This window comes from Lampetra planeri, chromosome 46 (assembly GCF_965212315.1).
Source record: "Lampetra planeri chromosome 46, kcLamPlan1.2.h2, whole genome shotgun sequence".
NCBI lineage: Eukaryota > Metazoa > Chordata > Hyperoartia > Petromyzontiformes > Petromyzontidae > Lampetra > Lampetra planeri.
The window spans coordinates 7,211,075-7,231,654 of NC_136152.1; the positions used below are offsets into that span (position 1 = coordinate 7,211,075).

Consider the following 20,580-nt stretch of genomic DNA (forward strand, 5'->3'; position numbering starts at 1 on the left):
AATTTCCAGTTGCGACGCCGCATCGCGGTTGTTACCGCGCGGCCGTTCGGCAATGGCTGACGACGTTTCCACTCCACGTGCCTGGCAGCTTCTTCAGAAAACTCCAAAAGCCCCCCGGCTGGCACGTGGTTGCGAAACGTCGGACATCTTGGCCGTATGACATGTGGGGGACTGCCTGGGTTACGCGCCGGACAGCGCCTGCGACAGCAGTGCAACCATGGACACCGCTACGCGCCGAGATTGTGCGCTGACACATGCTAATGTGTTGAGAGTTAATATCGTGATAACATATGATATTAACACAATTGCGAGCGTATTCATTTAGCGCGGTGAGTCAGGCTCCCTTCGATGCGTCCGTCGTACATTAACACAACGACGTTAACACAATGAATACGTTTAGAATTGTGTTCATGTCGTACAATAACACAATTTCTAACCGTATCAATCTGTGTACATAAAGAAAAAAACTAAAATCAATTTACCATCCGTCTCCACTTTCATCCATTACTGTATCTCAGAAGTCGCTTTTGTTTATTTTATTTAAATCCTTTCCCTGATGTATTTAGTTTGCGCCGTTGGTGGTGTCGTGGCTTCTTCACACGGGACAGAGGAATCGGTTTGTAAATCAACAGAGAGCAGTGCACCACCACCATGCGTGGCCCACGAGTGACCTCCCTCACCCTTCACACGAGTAGGGGGAGCCCCCCCTTCACCTCCCGCCCCCACCCCCCCACCACACACTCTGCTATGGGGGGTGTGTTTTTATTCTCAGGGGTGGAATTAAGCCAACTCAAGTGATTATTAACAAATATATGTTATTTGTTTTTGTGTGCAGTCATTGCTGACCGGGCTAAAACCATCAACTCACTGTTACACTTGGCAACCCAGTTAAGTAACGCCCTCAGTCTATGGGCATCTATCTATGTTAGCCTGTAGGTCTCCGTGTATATCTATGGGTCTCAGGTCAAGTCGGATTTAAATGATTAACTGTGTGTAAACATCGCCACTGGGGAGACAAAGGCAGTCGGGCGTAGTGCTGGCCACCCACCCCCTCGTGTGCCGTGCCGACCTTCATAGGTGCTCCCTAACATCACTTGCCCCAAAGAGTCTGTTGAGGCAATACGGGGGATCTTTGTCTATGGGTCTCTGTGCGAGTCATCGGTGACCAGGCTGAGCCCATCAACTCGCTGCACTTGAGACCGCGGTGCTCTCGCTGTGGCCATGCAGCCGAAACCCGGATTGGAAACCAGGCTACGACAGCGGTGCTAGCTCAGCATCTCTGACCTCTGAGCCACCTGGCCGGTTCTCTTCGAAGCATAGCGCTCAGCAAATTTGGGTGCGCTATTTATAGAACCACAGCTGGCTGTGGCTAACCCAAGGGGGTTTCATAGTGGGTAAGTCAAACGAGCTGAGCTCGCACCACACTGAGCGGTGATCTTGGGTTCAAACGCCCCGTGAATAAACCAGGTTCTCTCGTGTACCCGAGTTGATGGTCTCTGCCTGGTCGTCCATCACCCACATAGGGGCCCAGAGACTTACATAGAGACCCACAGACTCACATAGAAACCCATAGGACTCACATACAGACTGATAGACTGAGCTCTGATTAAACTGGGTTCTCTAGTATATGGGATTTGGTCCTTATATATAATTAATGTACAGCATTGTGGGATGCCGTTGGCATGAATGGCACCTTGATAAAAATGAAAGTACAGTAAAACCTTCGATTGCGAGCATAATTCGTTCCGGAAACGTGCTTGTAATCCAAAGCACTCGTATATCAAAGCGAATTTCCCCATAATAAATAATGGAAACTCAGATGATTCGTTCCACAACCCAAAAATTTTCATGTAAAAATTATACTGGTAGGAACCTCCTGGTTACACCAGCTCACAGGGGATTATTGTGTCCTTCCGTCGTCCATCCAAAAATGGAAGGGGTGGGGCTGGGTGGAGAGGAGAGGGTGGGGAGGGGCTGGGTGGAGAGGGGCTGGGTGGGGAGGGGAGGGGCTGGGTGCGGAGGGTGGGGCTGGGTGGGGGGTGGGAGGGGTGGGGCTGGGTGGGGAGGGGCTGATCACCCCGTGGTGCCCTTATAAAACTCAACGTTCAACCTACTCACGCCAGCTTGTGCCCGCCCTCACAGTCGGGCATATTTGCGGAATACACCACGCCGCCGTTGACCCTGGCCATTGACCGAGCAACCCAACGTTCCTACCAGCTGCCTCCGCAGGAATGTGTTTAATACAAAATACCTTTTTATATTTTTATTATTTAAATTTTGTATAAAGTAATCAAATTTTTTAATTACATTTAATCGTGGCTGGTGTGAGGGAGACGAGAGGAGAGGAGGGGGCCATTGTTGCAGTACAGTTACTAAAGAACAGTCACTACACTTGGACAAAAAAAATGCTTTACGCACACACACGTGGCCACAACACGATAGTAAACAGTATACGCTTGCACGGATGTTGACTATACGAGTGAGGCACGCCAACTGAGACCGAGCATGGGAGATAATTACCCACAATCCCGCAGCGAGAGAGAGAGAGAAGAACCATCGGCTCAGTTGTGATCACGTGACGCTCGGCAGACAAAGCGTATACTGTACGTACTACTCGTATTGCAAGACCTCGCTCGTTATCAAGTTAAAATTCAGTTAAAATATCCAAAAATATTGCTCGTCTTGCAAAACACTCGCAGACCAAGTTACTCACAATCCAAGGTTTTACTGTATTTGTTTTTATCATCTATGGATCTCTATATAGATCTATGTAACCACAATGTCCCATAACTGCCACCACTTCTAACCGATCTTGGCATGTGGTCTTCTGTGTAACAGAGCCACTTAGCTCAAAGAGGCCTCACCGGCTTCATATAATAAAACTAAGACTAAACTATTTTGTATTTCACCAGGTAAGGCCCACTGAGCTATACAGCTTCAAATAATCGCCCAACGAAATGGCTTATCACGTGGAAATTTATAGCAGCCAAATTCTCTAAACGCATGTTTCTAAATGTGGAGAGGAAAGCTGGAACACCCGGAGAAAAATCCAAGCGGCCACGGGGGGAAAGAAAGACATGCAAACTCCAATATATACAGCAAGCGTCAGGGTCGGGATCGACCCCATGACCTCCTGTATACCATGCAAGGTAGTTACCATCTCGCCACCGCGGCAGTCCGAGTCTGAGGTCACCAGGTCGTAGCGCCGTGCAGTAACTACTGTGCCCACCGTCATTTTTTAAATTAAATAACAATAATTAAACAATCGTAAAATCACTTGGCTTCTCCATTCATTTGGCTTCTGGCAGCTGCCATTATTGTCATCCTGGGGGGTGGTCGCGTTCGTTTTCTCCGCCCGCGTCGAAGGTCGAACCGCGCCGCATGTGACCCGGAGCGCGGTTTAACAACGATGTGGGCGCGTGACGAGCCGCGTCGTTCCGTTTCCCACCCGTGATGCCGTTAGCGAGATGAGTGGTGAACCTTTAACTTATCCGTGCCCCCCCCCCCCCAAATAATTTTTAAACACGTCCAGCCACAATAACTTCGCTTAGATGTTTAAGACGCAATATCACAACTTTTTTGTGTTTTTTAACACCACATATACATCTGTTAGGGTCCGCTGCCACAGTAGTAGCATAACGGACTAACAGCGCACTGGACTTGGTGGCACTGTGCGAGTCTACTGCGCACAATTATTTTCTTAACGATGCGACCACAGATAACGTCACGCGCCGGAGGAGAAGCTCTCCCTCAGCAAATGCACCGACGTCTCTTTTGTGAAGGAAACCGACGACGGAACTGAGTCGGCAGCCGCTTAAAATCGCGAGTACCCCACGCGGAATTCGCAAGACGTCAGCAGCAAAAGTTTCTTGCTTATTTAGCTGAAAATATATTTTAAAATGTGTGTGTATATATGCGTAAAAAAATATTTACCCAGAATTTATCAGCAGATTGCGATTATTGCAAAATGAATTTTTCCTCCGCAGATTATTCTCCAACAGCGTGTTATGTCAACACGTGAAGGCACTTCCATTGCAGCTATCTGTGGATGATCTCGTGTCAGAGTGCGGCCGCGGAAGATCACTTCACAGAACTACTGCCAAAGTCGCTTCCGATGTGCCTCTTTAACCGCACCAGCTTGAGTCCGAATACAGTCGTGCCTGCTACTCCACTGCTAGACAGGACACTCCTCCCTAAGCCGTTTGGGCTTATTTGACCGTACTTCATCACGCTGGTCAGACGTGGACGTCTTGGTCATTTGGAACTATGCCAAGCGTCGTCAGGGAGTTAAGAAAACAATATCCAGGCCTCGAAATAAGAATCCGGGAAGCGAGACTCACGACACAGACTCGGTCAGTACGCTGCGGAACCCACCCAGAAATCTATTCTGAATCCACATCTCGACACGTGTGAATCACCACAACCTTGTGGGAGTGTGGTGGATTGGATTCGTGATTCACATCTCCCCCACGTAGGTGTTTAATTGGCACGTGTGTGTGTGTATATATATACATTTTACTGGTAGGAACCTCCTGGTTCCACCAGCCCACAGGGGATTATTGTGTCCGTCCGTCGTGCATCCAAAAATGGGAGGGGTGGGGCTGGGTGGAGAGGGGAGGGTGGGGAGGGGCTGGGTGGGGAGGGGAAGGTGGGGAGGGGCTGGGTGGGGAGGGGAGGGGCTGGGTGGGGTGGGTGGGGCTGGGTGGGGTGGGTGGGGCTGGGTGGGGAGGGGAGGGGAGGATGGGGAGGGGCTGGTCACCCCGTGGTGCCCTTATAAAAGTCAACGTTTAACCTACTCACGCCGGCTTGTGCCCGCCCTCACAGTCGGGCATATTTGCGGAATACACCACGCCGCCGTTGACCCTGGCCATTGACCGAGCAACCCAACGTTCCTACCAGCATTGGCGCAGTAGCTCCGTTTCTCTCTCTGTAACATGGATGGCACGATAAATGTCTTGAAGTTGATCCGATACGAATCGAACTTTAGTGTGAAGCTGTGTTGCTATTAAGGAATGACCCTACCACAATCACGCAAAACTGATAAAAGCATTACCCAAAACTTGGTAGAAAGTGTTTAAGTATAAACTCGGTCTCTCTGTAACCATGGGGCCACGATAATGCTTGTAACTTTGATAGAATATAAATCAAACTGGTGTGTAAATCTCTGTTGCTATTTGTGACTCGCGCTGTAAAAAAACCAGCTAAATTCATCAAAGCGTTACCCAAAACTTGGAGAGAAACAAAAGAAAACCGTGCTAAAAGGATTTTCCTCGGCGTTCCGGCTCTGCCAGTCGAGTCGCCCCTCCCCAGCAGAGCCACTCTGCGAGCCCCGTGGCCTCATCGTGGCCTACGGACAAACTGCCCCCTGCGCGCCCAGCGCAAACGTGACCGTACCTCACCACGATGGTCACCGAGGTTTGGTTAATATTTGGCGGGGGAAACCTAGGGCCGGTTCATATATTGCTCTCCTCTGATGTTAGCCATGGCCCAGAATTTAACGCAGGTCGCCGGGTTCATAGAGTACTTTGTGACCACTGGCACCACTGTACCAACGCTCCCTTCAATTAAATTAAACTAAAATTATTTAGAGGCAAGATGGCGGCGTGTGAGTGAGCTTGTGAGTGTGAGCTGTGCGTGAGAATGAGTAAGAATGAGCTGCGTGTGAGTGAGCTGTGTGTGTGAGTGAGTTGTGTGTGTGAGTGAGTTGTGTGTGTGAGTGAGCTGTGTGAGTGAGCTGTGTGTGTGTGTAGTACCGTCGAATACAGGTCGACACCCGGGGTTGAGGCACACTGAGTTTTATTACAACAACCGGCGTGACATACACACTTGAGGGGGTATCGGCCCCCTCACCCGTCTTTCTGGGGACACCTCTCCCAGCTAACCCTAGCCTGCCTCAGAGTCCTCCTCTCGTGGACTAGGGGAGGCTATCTTGGCCCGACACTGGTCAGTCGGGCCCGGTACTCAGAGTCCAGACCAACCCTGGCTCTGGCTCTGGCACCACGCCACTGGCTCGAGCCTGCGCAGTCCTGACAAGGACGGCGTAGCAGGGGGAGACCAGGGCTCTATCTGGGACGTCTTCCGTCTTCTCTTCTTAGCTAACCCAACTCTCTCTAGCCCCCCGATACATTCCCCTTTTATCATCCCCCTCCCTGAGGGGTGGGGCCCCGGGGGATCGTAACGTCTGAAGCGCGGACGTCGTAGAGGGCACCTGCCCGTGCACTGACGTAGCCCCGCCCACTGTGCTAGTTTCCCGTTGGATCCCATACATATCAGCTCGACACATATTCCCTCCGTAAGACCCCTACATCACCCCCCCCTGTACAGCTCGCAGCCGTCCCGGCTGCAACATCGACAATAAAAGTTTATTCAGCCCTCGATACCCCAGCGTGTGCCTCATTTTTTTTTTCAACAATAACGCAACGAGCAGAACAACAGGAAGAAAGAAAAAAAATAATCCGACGAACCCCCCCCGCGAATAAATACGAAAACCGTAGGACGAGCGTATATACACGTATATCTTTACCTGGAGTCCCCCTCCAGCCCCCCCCACAGACGACGCACAACACACACAACACACACAACACACACAACACACACAACACACACAACACACACAACACACACAACACAATAATCGTACAACGCAGCGCGGCACGTGCCGGGAACACAGCACGGACGCCCCACACCGTGAGCACAACATGCGAATGTACACCGGAAAGAGAAACCACAAAAGACTCAAAAAAAAAAAAATTTTCTTCTCTCTTTTTTTTCACAAGAGTCTGCGCATTTTTGCGCGCGTCCTCGCCGCCGGCCCGTCACACGGGACAGGCGCGGCCGGCAGGTCGTCGGCCGGCAGGTCGTTGGCCGGCAGGTGTTCATCACAGAGCGAGTCTGTTGCCGACGTCGCAAGACCCTCAGCATCACCTGCGGGGGTCGTCGGGCGTGAGCCCGTCACTCCCGGTGCGCCTGGGGGTGGGACAGCCGGCAGCACGTTAGGCGGGAGCAACGGAGAAGACCCCTCTGAGTCGGACGCCCCCCCACATGCTTGGCCACGCGCGTGTGTAGTGGGATCTCGCACCGCAACGAAGGGTTTTAGCCTGGCAGGGTGTACAAACCACCGGCGCCTCCCCCATTGAATGCGCACGCACTGAGGTCTCAGGACCTCAACCACCTCGACGGGACCCCGCCACGGTCTCAGCAGTTTAGAGGAGGACGCGAGCGGTACCTGGGGACAGTGCAACCACGCCCTGTCCCCCGGCTTCCACTGTATTACATGCGCGCGACCCATTCTGAGGCGCTCATTAGCCCTCTGCCGCCTGGCAGAATTTTGCATGGCAGCATCCCGAGCCTCCGTTAATTTTTCCAGGTTGAATTTAACGTGTTCGGCCAATTGAGTTTTTCCTTGCGGCGCCGGGATCTGCAGTTGGGCCTGAACAGGTGGCTCCGGTTCGCGGCCATACATAAGGAAAAAGGGGGAAAATCCCGTCGCAGTATGGGGGGCCAACCGGTATGCTGACAGGACCCCCTGAATTTTCAAATCCCAATCCGTCTGTGAGTCAGAAACGTGCTGCGACAGCATCGACGTGATGGTACGATGCAACCGCTCGACCATCCCGTCGGTTTGTGGGTGATATGGAGAGGTGCGAATCTTTTTAGTGCCAAGGATGTCACAGACCTGTTTGAGCAATTTGCTTGAAAAATTTTTACCCTGGTCGGTCAGCAGCCTCTCGGGAGCACCTTTGTCAAGGACGTATCCCTGGACAAAGGCCTCCACGATGGCTGCCGCCGACTGGTTGGCCAGGGGCCAGGCCATAGGCCAGCGCGTGAAATATTCAACCCGGTTAGCAAATACCTATTTCCCCTAGGGGTGGCGGGGAACGGTCCTAGAATGTCCAGCGCGACGAGTTCGTTCACCCGGGAAACCCTGATAGATTGCAGGGGCGGGTTCGACTCCTTCGCTGGTGGTTTGCGCTGCGCACATCTAGGGCACGATGCTAACAGATCCCCGACATCCCTTGTCATGCCCGGCCAAAAGAAATCAAGTTGGAGCAAGGCCAGGGTCTTTTGGGTACCCAGGTGGAGGAGGCGCTCGTGAGCGGCCCACACCACCCTACCCCGTAACCCCGAAGGGACCACTAGCCGGTGGCGATGGGATTTCCCGTCCCAATGCATTAACAACCCACCGAGCATTTCCCATGCGTCGGCATCACCCCTCCCCCGCCCCCGGTCCCTGACGCGGCGGCGCAACGCAAGGAGGGAAGTATCTTCCATTTGCAACCGGCCCCATTCCGTAGCAGGCAACCCCAACAGGGAATCAGAACCCTGTTGTGCGATAGAATTAGTCATTGATGCTGCGTCATCAGCAGCCGCCAAGACCGGGACAGGCAATTCAGCAGGATGCCTGCACCGACCCGACCCCAGGAGGCATGCGCATTCGGGGGTGGTCGGCATGCGTGACAGGGCGTCCGCGTTGGTGTGGCGAACGCCCTTACGGTACGTGGTCTGAAAATCAAAATCCTGGAGAACCTCCAGCCATCGAGACAATTGTCCCGATGGTTGTTGGACTCGCAGGGCGTACTGTAGCGCTGCATGGTCTGTACGGACGGTGAAACACTGTCCGTACAGATACGGCCGGTACTGCTGGATGAAGTAGACAATTGCCAGCAGTTCCCGACGCGTGACACAATATCGTTGCTCCGCCGGAGACAACACTCGGCTACCGTACGCGACCACCCGTTCGACGCCCTCGACCACCTGGGACAGCACGCCCCCAATACCTGTGTTGCTCGCGTCAGTATCGAGCACAAAGGGTTTTGAGAAATCTGGATAAACCAGGGGAGGGGCATTAACCAGAGCGTCCCGAAGTGAGCGAAACGCAGCCTCCTCCTCCTGTCCCCAATGGAAACGGACCCCCTTTGACGTCAAAGCGTGCAGGGGTTTAGCAATGGTGGCAAAGTCCGCGACAAAACGTCGGTAGTATGACGCGAAACCCACAAAGCTCCTGACCTCTCCCACCGAGGTGGGAGTCGGCCAGGAGCTGACGCACTGCGTTTTGGCGGGATCGGTAGCAATACCCGAGCGCCCTACGATGTGCCCCAAATAACGTACCGATTCGCGCAACAAATGATACTTTTGGGGTTTAAATTTCAAATTAGCAGCCCGCATTTTGAGGAAAACGGCCCGCAACCTCTGGAGATGCTCGTCGAATGTTCTGCAAAAGACGATAACGTCGTCCAAATAGATTAAACACGAATCCCACTGCAATCCAGCCAAAACCAATTCCATCAATCGCTGGAAAGTCGCCGGCGCCGAGTGTAATCCCATCGGCAACCGGTTAAATTGGAAGAGACCATGTGGCGTACGGAAAGCGGTTTTAGGCTTAGATTCATCATCCAGAGGAAGCTGCCAGAATCCCGAAAGCAAATCCAATGTGGAGAAGAATCGCGCCCCCGCCAAGGCGTCGAGTGATTCATCAATACGGGGAAGCGGGTATGCGTCAGCAACGGAAATTTTGTTGAGGCGGCGAAAATCGACGCAAAACCGCAACGATCCATCCTGTTTCTTTACCAGAACGATCGGTGCTCCCCACGGGCTGGTAGAGGGAGAAATGATATCGGCGGCTAACATGTCATCAACAGCCGATTTGACATGGTCCTTCTCGGCGGGACTCAGCCGGAAGGGATTTTGGCGTATGGGCGCGCTGTCACCAGTATCAATATGGTGACGCAGCAATTGGGTGCAGCCCAGATCGAATTTGTTTTGACTAAACACATCGGCGAATTCGCGCAATAGTGTCCTAAGTTTTTGACGCTCTACATCCGACAGGTCCGTCGATCCCGCACAAAGCGCCTCAAGCCACCCTTCATCGGTGTCCGAATGTGGAGTCGGCAGAGTGGCAGCATGCACGTGATTTGCGACAGACTCCTCACAGGGCACCGGCGTTGCGTGAGCAAGCACGGTCCCCTGGGGAATTACCACGGCCTGCGACCCCACATTGAGGACCGCGATGAAGGGGTCCCCGTCCCCCCTTACAATGGTCTGAGCGGGAATCAAATGCGGCCCGCTAACCCCAGCCCTAGATGGGCCGAGCAGGACCCCCTGGTCCCCAACACCCTTAGCGAAGGGCCTACGAAGCTTCAGGGGTACCAACATTTGTGCCCCTGGCGGCACGCGAACCGTCTGAACTACAAACGCGGGTACCGTCGCGAGCGCCGAACGATCCGTAGTAGGGGAAGGCAAAAACGCCATCCGCCGTCCCGACGGGAGTTCAATGCAACCCTGATTAATCATGATCCGAATCGGCATTTTGCCCAAGAAATCCGTCCCCAGCAGGCACGGAACCGCCAGCGAGGAGGACACAAAAATAGGGCCGGACAATTTAATATCACCGATCGAAATTTGCGTGCGAATCTGCCCCATGATACCCAGTGAGCCCCCGTTAGCAGCGTAGAATGGCACATTAACCGGTAGCAAGGGACGACTTTGGACAGGGAGAATGTTGTATATTAGTTCCGAAATGATGGTTGCCGACGCACCTGTATCGACGAGGATACGCACTTCGACCCCGTCAATATACCCTACTACGGCCGACGAGCCCGACGGCGCAGCTAGAACGCGATGGGCCAACACGGACCACTGGGCTGGTTCGAATTTGGTCCCCATAGTGGTTCGTGTTGGCCCCATGGTGTGCAATGTTGGCCCCCCGTTCGTTGCGGTGTGTACATGTGTAACGGGTGTGTGCTTTGGCCAAACATGTGGGGTGCCGCGACTCGCCGGGTCATGTCGGTGGAGCTTGGGAGGAGGAGGGCCGGCGTCCCGGCGAGGCGTCGTCCCCCGCTGTCGAGGGGAACGGCACCCCAAGGCGACGTGGCCCCGGACGCCGCAGTTATAGCAGCGCGGGAGCGCAGGTGGTGAAGACGGGCGGTCGGGGCGGGTCGGGCCATCCCGGTCCGCCCGCGCTCCCATCCGTTGCTGCTGTCGGAAGTCGGCGGCGTAGACCTCCTCCGTCGGTGAGGTGACGGCAGCCACCGTACGGCCGGCAGCTGCCCTGCTGGCCTTCCTTCGCTGCGACAGGAGGTTGGCGTGGAGGAGGCGCGCCGCTTGGAGGGAACCCATCTCCACGTCCTCCTGCGCGACGATGGCGACGTCCAGGTCGTCCGCCAGCAGAAGGATCTTCTCGGTGACCATGGCGTCGACGCCTTGGTCATCCATACGAGGGAAGGCCGTCTTTGCGAGCGCCAGGAGGCTGGTACGGTAGGCGAGGGGCGACTCCTTCGCACCCCGCTGGCGGTCGTAGAATCGCTGCCTACACTCGGCCGATGGTCCGTAAACCCCAGCCAGCAATTGCAGCGCCATCTGAAGAGTAGAGCGCTTGTCCCTCGATGCGGACGTAAGAGCGGCGAGGGCGTCGCCGTCAAGGAGCGCCGGTAGTGCGCAGAGGGCTTCGTCGTCTGACCACCCCGCCATCTCTTGATGCGCGAGGAAGCGCCGCTGAAATCCCCCCCAGTCGCCCTCCTCAGCCACGAACTCCTTCAGCGGGGGTAGTCTTTGGTGTAGTGCCGCGACCGCCGTGGAGGGCCGCACTTTGATGTCCCCGTGACTCGGCCGAGCGTCAGCACGAACGGCAGCTGTAATCGCCTGTCGCGCAGATAGTGACGCTCCGTCCGAAGGCGGTGACGCGGCAGCTCCAGCGGAGTCGATGTCGGACCCCAAGTTGAGGTTGGCCACGCCCTCGGCAGCTGCTGCGGCGATGGCGGGATTTTCAAAAGTGCCGTCGTTAGAAATGGCGGGAAGGTGCAACGGCCGTCGGCTGTCCTCGCCTCGCGGTGGTCCAGCAGCCCCCAGCCGAGTGATGGTCTCGAGTGTGGCGGCAGCAGCGTATAGCAGCTCCGCCAACCTCGCGTGCGCCAGCCGCAGCCCGTCGGACAGCGACTCCCCTTCCTCCCGATGGCCCGGTAAGGACGCATTCGGTCCCGGCTGCTCGTTGGCCCCCTCAGCCGTCTCTGGTACCGCACTTCCCGCGGTGTCCTCCGCCTCCTGCACCCCGGCCCGAGCTGTTCGGCGCGTGTCCATGTTCGTTGTTTACTTCTGACGCCAGATGTAGTACCGTCGAATACAGGTCGACACCCGGGGTTGAGGCACACTGAGTTTTATTACAACAACCGGCGTGACATACACACTTGAGGGGGTATCGGCCCCCTCACCCGTCTTTCTGGGGACACCTCTCCCAGCTAACCCTAGCCTGCCTCAGAGTCCTCCTCTCGTGGACTAGGGGAGGCTATCTTGGCCCGACACTGGTCAGTCGGGCCCGGTACTCAGAGTCCAGACCAACCCTGGCTCTGGCTCTGGCACCACGCCACTGGCTCGAGCCTGCGCGGTCCTGACAAGGACGGCGTAGCAGGGGGAGACCAGGGCTCTATCTGGGACGTCTTCCGTCTTCTCTTCTTAGCTAACCCAACTCTCTCTAGCCCCCCGATACATTCCCCTTTTATCATCCCCCTCCCTGAGGGGTGGGGCCCCGGGGGATCGTAACGTCCGAAGCGCGGACGTCGTAGAGGGCACCTGCCCGTGCACTGACGTAGCCCCGCCCACTGTGCTAGTTTCCCGTTGGATCCCATACATATCAGCTCGACACATATTCCCTCCGTAAGACCCCTACATGTGTTTAAATTGAGATTGGCGGGTGCAGGGGGGTTACAGAGCGGGCACTGTGTGGCTTGCGAGAGTAGAGAAGAGTGCTGCTTGTTAGTGTGGTAGTTAGTGTAGTAGTTAGTGTGGGCGTTAGTGTATTCGTTAGTGTGGTGTTAGTGTGGTAGTTAGTGTGGTGTTGTGGTTGGTGTGGTAGTTAGTGTGGGAGTTAGTGTAGTAGTGTGGTGGTTGGTGTGGTAGTGAGGTGATTGTCAGTGTGGTTGTTGTGGTTAGTGTGGTAGTTAGTGTTGTGGTTATTGTTGTAGTTAATGTGGTAGTTAGTTAGTGTGGTAGCCAGCCTGGCTACCCCTCCCACCAGCCCAGGCCTACGTCGAGGCCTGCGTCGAGGCCTACGTCGGGGCCTACTTCGAGGCTTACGTCGAGGCCTACGTCGGGGCCTACGTCGGGGCCTACGTCGGGGCCTACTTCGAGGCCTACGTCGGGGCCTACGTCGAGGCCTACGTCGGGGCTTACGTCGGGGACTACGTCGGGGCCTACGTGGGGACGTACGTCGAGGCCTACGTCGGGGCCTACGTCGAGGCCTACGTCGGGGCCTACTTCGAGGCCTACGTCGGGGCTTACGTCGGGGACTACGTCGGGGCCTACGTGGGGACCTACGTCGAGGCCTACGTCGGGGCCTACGTCGGGGCTTACGTCGGGGCCTACGTCGAGGCCTACGTCGGGGCCTACATCTGGGGCCTACGTCGAGGCCTACGTCGAGGCCTACGTGGAGGGCGCTCATCAAACGGGCGAGAAGCCGTACATGTGTGACGAGTGCGGCAAGACATTACTCGCGCTCGGCCTACCTGTACGCTTTTACGTGTGTTTAACTGTTGTGGTTCTTTGTTATTTTAAAGATGGCAATTTTGCGTATTCTACTGCTGTCCCTCCCGGCCATATCTAGTGCCAAACACAACTCCACCACTGGCAGCCCTCGTTATTTCTCATCCATAGTTGATGCTCCATTTGTCACTACACCTGTTAGTGAAACAGCTTATAGCCACTAATACACTCCATCATTGTATCCTTTTAAACCCTATCTCTGTCCTATTACTTCACCAGCACTCCTTCCTAACTTCATTATGCTCTTAAATATGTCACCATACGTAAGCAGCTGCTATTTGTCCAAGGTTCGTCGCTCTTCATCCTTTCACAGAAAATACTTGTGCAAACTATTAATTCTACTTTTCTTATTTCTGGGAGGTATTGAGCTTCACCCTGGCCCAAATGTAAAGAACTCGTATAATTCTGTAGATTTTTCTGGCAGAAAAGGTGTTGGTGTTCTACACGTCAACATCAGAGGGCTTGTGATTAAATTAAGTCAACTAAAACTAGAAGTGGCAAATCTGGACCCGGAGATTTTCTGCCTTACAGAAACATTTCTCACTCCGGCCATCAATGACTTGCAGATTACGATTGACAACTACAACCTTTTTCGACTTGACCGAGGGTCTAAAGGAGGTGGAATTGCGATATATGTTCGTAGTACTATTGCATGTTCACCAGCTCATTCCTTGTTAAAGAAATATTGCTTTGAAGGTCTGGCTCTCAGAATCACTCTCCCTAAAAATCAACAGATATTGGTAGTGTGCTGCTATAGACCGCCTAGTGGTAAGGATGTTGAAGCTGGGAACGCACTGAGGGAGCTTCTTGGGGGCCTTCCTAAAGGTGAAATCATTTTAATGGGTGATCTCAATAGGAATTGGCTAAACCCGCCGGCCGTGGCCACAAATTTTGCAGATGAATTTAACCTATTTCAATTAATAAATGTCCCCACAAGACCCAACCTAAAAACCCGGGAAAGTCATCTCTGCTTGACATCCTATTAACAAATGCCCCTAACAATTTTGCGCTGACTGGTGTTCTGGGTAATAACCTTAGTGATCACTCCTTCATATTTGGGGTGAGATCATCAGCCAGACCCAAAGCCCCCCCTAAATTCGTTGAGAAGCACTCCATGAGACACTTCACCATTCAGGCATTTACTAATGATGTGCTTCACTCGGATATTGACAAGGTCTGTGATATCCCCAACCTGACTATGGCTTGAGAGACTTTCAGTTATACGTTACTCCAAATTATTAACAAACATGCTCCATTGGTTAGATTTAAAACTAAAGGCAACCGCCCACCATGGTTTGATCCCTTAATTACTAAGCTCATGAAAACTAGGGACATGTGCTCAGAAAAGTAATTTGGTCCATGAATGGCTAGAATACAGGATTTTAAGGAATAGATGTGTCAAAAAAATACGGTATGCAAAAAATGCATACTCCAATTATACAGGAATCAGGGTCGGGATCAAACCCACAATCTCCTGTATACCATGCGAGGTATTTAACATCTCACCACCGTGGCACCTCTGGAAAGGAAATTTACCGAGGAAAGCCTCACTGAGTCTCAAGACTCTTTTTCTGCAGGGTGCTGCTGGTACATGAGGAAACTTAACCATAAATTAGAGACGCCGACGAAAACCCAACGCCGGCACTGCTGTATGCGAGGGGGGAGACACTCGACTCTACCACCTCCTGGCTACACCTCACATCCCCCTAAGCCTACAACACCTGGCAAGTCCTTGTGGTGGTGGTCACCCATGCAGGTTCACGCCCATGGCACCTTAAGGACATCTCATGCCAAGGTTACTCCATCCCTTCCCACCGCTGCTACTGTGTGCTGTATGAGTGTGTTCACCTCCTGTCTCCTGTCTCTCTCTTCCTCTCCATCTCTCTCCATGTTTCTATTTCTCCCTCTCTCCCTCTCCGTGTATCTCTCTATATCGCTCTCTCTCTTGCCATCTGTCTCTGTCTATCTACCCATCTTAGAATCCGATGAGCTACAGAGTTCTTTCTCTCCCCGGGTCGAGCTCACCGTGCGGGTCCCTCTGAGTGAGTGCTGCTGGGTTGCCGGCCAGCACGGCGAGGGCGCGCCGTGCGTCCCCGTGGAAGCACGCGTGGTGCAGGGGGTGCAGCCCGGCCGAGGAGGGCAGCCCCCCGCTCCGCCATGGGGAAGACACCCCGCTACGCCGAGGCGACGCCACCACCACCGCCGCGTCCCCGCCGCCACCGGCGTCGTCGTCATCGGCGGCGACGATGGCGGCGGCCCCTCCGATGGTCGGAGAAGCCGGGGTTGGCGGAGGGAAGATGGCGTCCTTACACGGGAGAGCAGCGCCGGCTGGCACGTGCAGCTCCCCCGACAGGTGCAGCGTTTCCCCCGTCATGCTGCCAGGGCCCTGGGGGGTGGAGGGGCTGTCAGATACGTGTGGTTGGCTACAGATGGTGCAAAAAGAGTTCAATACGTGTGTATGCAGAGCAACGTTGCCAACTCCTTGAAGTAAAACGTCGCTAAATAAACATCACCGCTGGATATCATCACCAGCCATGGTCATTCCCCTGCTGGATGACAGCCTTCCCAAGCAGTCACCGCCACCGCCTCTCACGATCTGGCGATGTGATACTCCACCTCGCGAGCTAATTCATCGCTCCATCTCGTCGGAAGGACGTGCTACTAATCCGTGCTGTGTAACACCACGACAAAACATATTTCTTGTTCTACTCTGCTCCCAGTACATTTCATGCCGAGTTCGTGTAACCTTGCTCAACTTGACAGACATGGTAGAGTCTCTGATTATTTCCTGTATGCCGTGCTATTATTAGTGATCTCAGTTGCCGGCTATGTTGCATCACGGGGCCATTGGTCCTGTGCTTAGCAACTGTAATTAACACGCACCCTGACATTTGTTTGTTATATTTTTTCCCCAATTATAATTGCAGGTGTGCCAGCGACACTGTGTCCCAGGAGGAAAACATTTCCATCTGTGGCTCTCACGAAATAAATAAAAACCTGGTATGACGTTGCTGCATGATAGGGAACAGCTCGTGGGAGGGGACACCACTGAACTACTTCTGAGGATGTATTTTTTGTGTTGGGTGTTGCGTCAAACTAGGACCCGTGTCTAACAGGGAAAGGGCCATTACCTATAAACATCTGGCAGCTGCTTAAATCAATGCTGGTCAAGATTGATGAGATGCTGAATGTCGAAACTGGTCCAGAGATTTTGTTTTAATTGCTCTGAATCAATGCTGCCGAAATGATGCACTCCCAGAAGGTAACGTCGCGCTGATGGGATGTGTAATACATATTTATGTGTTTTACGTGGAGATAGATACGTGTGAATGAGACAATATTGCCTGCTTGTGTATTCTTAAGCACCTTCAATTGCCCTATGTCCCCTGCTCGGGGCCACTAATCATCGCCCCCTGCTGGCAGACCAGTACCCCAGGTGTCTCTGGCCAATAAGACTCCATCCTGGTTTCACCGGGTTAAACAACATAAACTTGAAACCTGAACAAGCAGGCTGCATTTGTACTAAATAAGCACATATAAAACACGCAGCACACTAGCATACAGAACACAATAGCCAAAAACACAAGACACAAAATGCAGGGGAGATCATAGGGGCCGTCCATAAATGACGTCACGCACCTAGGGGGGAGGGGTCAGACATTTGTGACGATGTGTGACGAGGGGGGGGGGGGTGAGAAATGTGACGTCACGTCAAAATGCGCAAATTTAAATATAGACAACACGTTCTACTTAATTAAATCGACTTTTTGTTAAATGTTTTCTCCTACAACATCAGAGTGCAGCGCCACATTAAATATGCACTACAATGACAATAGTTTAAAGCGATTTGAAGCATGTTTTTTTTTGGGGGGGGGGGGCAGAGCTTTGTGACGTCATATTTGAGGGGGGGGGTCTGACTTTTTGTGACGCCGTGTGACGATGGGGGGGGGGGGTCAAAAAATCGTCCAAAATCGCGTGACGTCATATATTGACGGCCCCATATGCACACATTAAGCGGAGTACGTTTCCGCTGAACTGTACTGTGGAGCATGCGTGTAGAGTACACTCTGCAATACACAGTGTAGTACTTGGAGAGTACATGAAATTGGGCAATTTGCACTCACAATTTTAAAGTACAGTGAGTGTACACACACAATAGCACGGTTGGCTACGTACGGTACGAAAAATGTTCAACATACATACACATGTCTTTGTAGAGTGTACATGCAGAGTACACACACACAGTAAACATAAAACATTGGTTAATCGCTTCCAAAAACATGCTAACGTTGGCCCTAACGTTGGCGTGTTTACTGGACAGTACGTTCACAAGCAAGCACACGAAATACAGAGTACACGTCAACATTCACAAACAGCAGGACAGTATGTGCACAGAATACACACACACCATACACACACCATACACACACCACACCATACACACACTATACATACACACACAATCCGCACACCACACACATACCATACACACCATGCACACACTACACAATACACATCATACACACACCACACAATACACACACCACACCATACACACATACACACCATACACCCCACACCATACACACACCACCCACACACACCACCCACACATACACACCATACACACACACCCCACACACACACACCATACACACACCACACCATACACACCATACACACACCACACCATACACACACCACACCATACACACCATACACACACCACACATGCACACACACACCATACACACACCACATACACACACCACACACCATACACACCACACATACACACCACACGTGCATGAAACACACAACCGGGAAGATATAAACAGACACAAATGAGGATAAACAGTAGATACACACAGCCGAGTACACACCAACAGAGTATACAGACGCAATATAAAGTACACACCACATAAGCAAGAGGGAGTACATACAGAGCAGACACACGTGCATCAGAGTACACGTGTAACGGATTGCACTCACAACACAAAGCACCGATACAGCACACACAGTACGCACACACCACACAATCCGTACACACATACACACCACACAATACACACAGATCATAAAATACATACACAGTACACAGATAGCATAGATCAGACGGTATACACAATACACACACATGTCAGACAGTACACATCACACACACAGCACACACAAATCCGACAGTCCTGTACACAAATCACACACAGATCCGACAGTATACACACAAGATACACAGTACACAAACATTGTACACAGTAAGCACACATCGTACACAATACATACACAGCACACATGCAGTACACGCGCAGTACACGCACAGTACACACACACCACACACACACACTACACACACAGCACACACACACCACACACTACACACACAGTACACACACGTCACACACACTACACACACACACCACACACACCACACAGTAGACACACACTACACACACACCACACAGTAGACACACACTACACACACAGTAGACACACACACTACACACACAGTAGACACACACTACACACACAGTAGACACACACATCACACACAGTAGACACACACTACACACACACCACACAGTAGACACACACTACACACACACCACACAGTAGACACACACACACCACACAGTAGACACACTACACACACACCACACACACCACACAGTAGACACACACATCACACACCACACACAGTAGACACACTACACACACACACCACACACACCACACAGTAGACACACACTACACACACACCACACAGTAGACACACACACCACACAGTAGACACACACTACACACACACTACACACACAGTAGACACACACACTACACACACAGTAGACACACACTACACACACACCACACACTACACACACAGTATACACACACATCACACACACACTACACACAGTAGACACACGTCACACACGCGCTGCATACAGACGAGTTGGCGACGTTGACGATTACCCGACACCTTTGAGCTCCTCCGCCTGCCGCCTCCTCTTGGATCTCAGACGGCAGCAGCAGCAGCCTCTCACACGAAACCACCAATCTGAATAGGAATCAAGCTCAGTGAATATATCTATTCTGACGCATACATATGCCCCTTATCCGATATGATATTGCAGCGGAACGAATGTTATCTAAATTACGATGGCAAAATACAAATAATCGCGTGAATATCCACGTAGAGAGAGACGTGTGTGTCTCGGCGTGCACACGAGCGAATGATCCTCTCGTGACGAGAGTGCGTAATAAAGTGCCGCCGTCTTGATTCTCAGGCTGGAGACGCACAAAGGGGGAAGGAGGCACACGCGCAGCACCGCCAGACGGGGTTTGTGTGCCCGAATATCGCGGGGCCGGGCCCGCTGTGGGGCGAGTGCGTCATAGGTGGCGGGGGGGGGCATTAGTGGAGCTGGCGAATAAACCACGCGGCAAGCAGCAGCAGCAGCGGCAACACCCCTGGGACAAACACGGCCCGTGATTTGGTTTCACCCGACCCGTCACTTAATTTAATGCGACCCGCGACTAGATTCCATGCCACCCCGTCACTTGAGTTCATGCGACCCGCGACTAAATTCCACACGACCCGTAGCTTGATTTCATGCGACCCATAACTCGATTTCATGCGACCCGCAACTAAATTCAATACGACCCGTGGCTTGATTTCATGCGACCCGTAACTCGATTTCATGCGACCCGCAACTAAATTCCACCGGACCCGTGGCTTGATTTCATGCGACCTGTAACTCGATTTCATGCGACCCGCAACTAAATTCAATATGACCCGTGACTTGATTTCATGCGACCCGTAACTCGATTTCATGCGACCTGCGACTAAATTCAATACGACCCGTGGCTTGATTTCATGCAACCCGCAACGAGATTCCATGCCACCCCGTCACTTGATTTCATGCGACCCGCAACGAGATTCCAAACGACCCGTCACTTGATTTCATGCGACTCCTGACTAAATTCCATACGACCCGCGAAAATATTCAATACGACCCATAACTTAATTTAATCCGACCCGTGACTTTATTTCAT

At 52.7% G+C, this 20,580-nt stretch overlaps 1 protein-coding gene across 5 annotated transcripts in view; it reads right to left on the minus strand.

The window, feature by feature from the left end:
• Positions 1–19,640, minus strand: part of LOC144733375 (ankyrin repeat domain-containing protein 13C-like) — a 49,220-nt gene extending 29,580 nt beyond the window's left edge. Inside the window, exons 1-2 of one of the 5 annotated variants that reach the window (XM_078615260.1) lie at positions 19,508–19,640; positions 15,556–15,916 (exon numbers count right to left, since the gene is read on the minus strand). In XM_078615260.1, the coding sequence (XP_078471386.1) occupies positions 15,556–15,904 (349 nt within the window). In that variant the 5' untranslated portion in view covers positions 15,905–15,916; positions 19,508–19,640. Of the gene's footprint in view, positions 1–15,555; positions 17,359–19,473 lie in introns of those variants that run through there. The other 4 variants (XM_078615263.1, XM_078615261.1, XM_078615259.1 and 1 more) reach the window with 4 other exon arrangements.
• Positions 19,641–20,580: the final 940 nt, after the last annotated feature.